The 4,444-nt window shown below is 36.1% G+C and overlaps 1 protein-coding gene across 1 annotated transcript; it reads right to left on the bottom strand.

Annotated features, from left to right (window-relative positions):
* Nucleotides 1–10: 10 nt before the first annotated feature.
* Nucleotides 11–2,928, bottom strand: LOC111785116 (histone-lysine N-methyltransferase setd3-like; the record flags this gene model as incomplete). The annotated part of the gene is made up of 4 exons (XM_023665580.1): nt 2,568–2,928; nt 873–1,039; nt 383–682; nt 11–274 (listed from the first exon to the last, which is right to left on the bottom strand). Coding segments are annotated over exons 1-4 (1,077 nt in total), but the record flags the coding sequence as incomplete, so codon positions are not given.
* Nucleotides 2,929–4,444: the final 1,516 nt, after the last annotated feature.

Below are 4,444 nucleotides of genomic sequence, written 5' to 3'. Positions count from 1 at the left end.
GAATCAAAACCTTAAGAAGAGCAGCTTCGCCATGTAGATTTAACTTGGTTAAGACAAGTTTTTGCCATGGAGCAGGGGAAGAAAAATTTTCTGAAGAAATCCCAGCAACAGTGCTAGCAGCCTCTAAGAGAGCTTCATCGTATTTGAGCTCAATATGATCGTATTGATTTGATGCTATCACAAATCCATAATCAAGCAGGAAGAGGTCATTGTCCAGACAGCCATAATTTAGTGTTAGAGGAACGTTTCCTTCAATTTCAGTCTCTGCTACAACCTGGTTCCAAAGCAAACAAAAGTTGCCCGGTTAAGAATATAGAGAACGGATTAACATGGCAAGAACAGCTAACTTTCCATCAATAGTTAGCACAACAGAAAATTTCACCTTCACTTTCAACTTCATGGATCCTGCATCTTGTTCCTGGACTATACGTGCATTTGAATGAAAGCTATGGTTGCACATATCAATGAGAGGGAGCATCATGGGGACACTGTTAGTAGTACCAACCGTAAGATTTTTACCATATAAACGAAATGCCCTTGACGAGACTGCTGCCATTGCCCATCCAAGAGATGATGCATCAACAGTTTGGCCACCAAAAGGGTGATCTTCAGGCTTTACGCTATCAAGAGTACGTTTAACTTCTTTATCAAAATCAAGGAGGAAGCGACACCTTTTGTTTACCTGATAAGCACCTCAATCTTCAGCATGAGCAGACTTCATTTGGTATCAATGAAAAGTTAGTTGGAAGTATAAGAAAGATCGACATCTGAAAGGATTTTTCTTCTCAAACAACAAAACAAATAACCTTAACTATATCTTTATCATTGGTTGATTACAGCATCACGCATTGGCTTTCAATCTAACAACTGACCTGGTGAAGAAGAGGAGCATACTGCAAGTTCTTTATGTCATCTCCAGGAAAAAATATGGGAACACTGAAAACTTCAGGGAGATTGCCAATATACGGCCACCAGAAGGATCCAACTTTTGCCCTTTCTTTCAGAAGCTTCAAACCCAATTTCATGGACCAAAGTTCCTCTGCCAAATACTTCAGTGTCCAATTTATTCTAATTCAGATTAAGAATACATAAAGCCTAATGTGATAAAAAATGAGGTTATCAGCCTCTATCAAGTATAGAATTTCTATGTAGTATGAGTTTTTACATCAAAATATATCGAGCTTTGCATTTGGCAGGTAATGACCATAGGTAAAGAAAAAAAGATACGGAATTATTGAGGTTAGAAGATATTTGAGTTAAAAAGAGGGAAACATAAGCAGGTCCAGTTTTTTTTTTATTATTATTTTTTTTTTACTGTTATAATATTGAATAGGAGTAAGTACTGGCCNTATTATTATTATTATTTTTTTACTGTTATAATATTGAATAGGAGCAAGTATTGGCCTTTAGCCATTACAATGTAAAACGCTCTGAATCTGGCACCCATGAAACCCTCTTACTAAGATTGAACTTGAGAGAAGAAAAAATAATGACATCCAATTTGAGTATATTATATCACTCAAAGCCTTTAACCAATTAGAATTGTAGTTTCGAATCTTTGTTTTCGTTGGTTATAAATAGAATAGAAAACAAGAATCTTATGAATTATCTTAAAATCTTCACCAGAATACAGCTTCATGTTCAAAAACATTCAATGAAAATCTATTTTCAAAAATCAACAAAACAACTTGTATGTATGCACTAAAAATTGATATCCAAGAAAAATTTAGAATGGATATCTCACAATCAGTCAATGAAAATCAAACGATTAAGCAACCTAAAGAATGAGAAACCAAACCTCCTCCACGGAGCATACAGTCGAGCATAAGGAGCAGCAAAAGCTTTGTTAGAAGGTATTAAATTATAGTGTGGGATGTCCAAAAACTACTATGCTCTACTCAAAAAGGCTACATTACAAGTGTTACATAGAATTTTGGGGGGCAGACTACTGTTAGTAATATGAGCAGGGAAATATTAAGGATTTTATTATTTTAATATCACTTTTGTCAATTTCTTATGCAAACTTGTTAATTTCTATCAAAACTGCTCTACTTATATCGATTTTGATGGTGGTAAATTCTTCTCCTATATTCGAAACAAAGGGGTTTTCATGTAAATCTTGAGCTTTTCATTTCATCCCAACAGTTTTCAAACAATCCAAAACTTAAAATTTCAATCACTTNATTCTTGAGCTTTTCATTTCATCTCAACAGTTTTCAAACAATCCAAAACTTAAAATTTCAATCACTTGTGCCATTACCATGGATATGAACAACAAATAGGTCATCTTATTGAATTACCAGGTTCCTATTTCCTCAATTTATAAATAAATAATGAAACGAAGCACAGTAATTTGTAAGGTCATTAAATGAAACAATAATGATACAAATTGCTCACAAACCCGATAATCGAAATTCAGAGTACAAAAATCAATACAAGCCAAAGTGAAAATGCGAGAACCAAAAATATCACAACAAGCAATTCATCTCAAATGCATAAAACTGTAATACAAAACAAGCAAAAAAAGCGGCTCAATTGAGGTATTTCAGATGAAAGACAAGTAATACCAGGAACTTGGCGAGCCAAATTGACAAGAACGGAGTCAGCCTCCTCAGTATCGCCAGTTTCCGGCGAATCAAACCGTAGTGGAAGATTGTGAGGAAGAACAATGAGTTCGGAACCTTTCGGGATGTGGTCAGAAGCAAGAAGTCCAAGGCCAGTATCGCCATCTTGAGCAATCTTGAGAGACTGGTGGACGAATCCGCCTTCTCTGCGGACCCACTTGATAAGGTCCGGTGGATGTGGAACCAGCCTGGATGACAAAGAAGGAGAAACAGAGGCCATGGAGGCGGATGATAGTGGCCGGAAATGGGTTAACGATACGGAAGCCACTGCTATCCTCGAAGCCGCCATGTTTTGCTCTCAACAATGCTTCCCTCCCGTGTCTTACTGTGTACAAAATCGGAATCGGGTAACAAAAACTCGTTTATTGGAAAAAAGAAAATTCGTTAAATTATATCANTCCTCCGGTGTGTTACTGTGTAAAATTCGGAATCGGGTAACAAAAACTCGTTTATTGGAAAAAAGAAAATTCGTTAAATTATATCAAATATACCTAAACAAATGTTTTAATTTGAATGGCAGATGATTTGTTTATGATATTCACGTGATCAAATGACTGATTCGAGCGAACTTGTTATGAACTGATTTGAGCGAGATTCAAATAAGTAAACTTTTATTGATTTTGGTTAGTTCATGAATTATTTTAAATTCGAGACACATTCTGATCGTTCGGGCAATTCANTATTATGAACTGATTCAAGCGAACTTATTATGAACTGATTCGAGCAAGATTCAAATATGTAAACATTTATTAATTTTGGTTGGTTCATGAACTATTTTAAATTCGAGACACATTCTGATCGTTCGGGCAATTCATTAACAAGAAAATTGTCTCCATTAACGTGAGTCACCGATGTGCCTCGGTTGGATCTCCGGAGGTTCCACTAAAGGTGCAGGATCATACCGCTTGAAATCCAATAGATACTTCGCTTCCCGCGTGGACTGCATACTGTTGGCTTGCTGGGTGGTCAACAATGTTTGCATCGTAGCCTGAAATGATTCCCACATCAAGTTCATCGTGGGGTCTATTTCAGCTGCCTGTGCTCTTTGGGTGGCGCCGCTGTGTCAATTCGAGTTACTATCTCCTTTAATAGGGGTTGCCCCCTTCCTCGACGTCCCCTTCCATGACCTCTATGTGGCATGATTCTAAAACCAACATATAATTATTTTTAAGTAAATCATATCAATAAACATAGAACTCAATCAACAATAATACCGTCAAAGGTAACAAATTCAATCCCGAGTTACATTTGACAACAACCAAGCAACAATAACATCTTAATTAGTGGCATTTACCCTAATTCTTTTTTTATCTCACACATGGCATACTTGAAAGCGACGGGACATCAACGATGTGACCATGGAACATGTCAAGCCTACCTTGTAGGCTCGTCTAACGAATTTATAACCTAGAAATCTGATACCAACTGTAACGAATTTGATTCTCAAAGAGAACTAGTACTGCTACTATATACATGATATAATATTTTTGTGGGGAAACATTTCTTTAAACTAATTTCATAAAACGACGTCATGGACTTCTACGTTTAGATAAGAGTTTTAAAGTAAAACAAATGAAACATTTAAAGTAAATTAAAATGAAACAAAGGAAAATTTTAAAAGTGAATGTATACTAACCTAAGATATACGAGAAAATAAATGCAACTACCCTAGGCAGGTTTCATGGTCTTTAGTCTGATGACGCTGTCAACTGTATAAGGGTGTTTTGCCTTTACTTGAAATATAATAAATACTAAGTGACCCCAATATTGAGGTTAAGTGACCCACTATTGAGGTTAGGGAATGCACACACACGTATAAT

The sequence above is a fragment of the Cucurbita pepo genome, unplaced genomic scaffold, assembly GCF_002806865.2.
Source record: "Cucurbita pepo subsp. pepo cultivar mu-cu-16 unplaced genomic scaffold, ASM280686v2 Cp4.1_scaffold000372, whole genome shotgun sequence".
Classification (NCBI taxonomy): Eukaryota; Viridiplantae; Streptophyta; class Magnoliopsida; order Cucurbitales; family Cucurbitaceae; genus Cucurbita; species Cucurbita pepo.
Note: the sequence above shows the minus strand (reverse complement) of the source record. Positions and strands in the feature narration are given on the sequence as shown.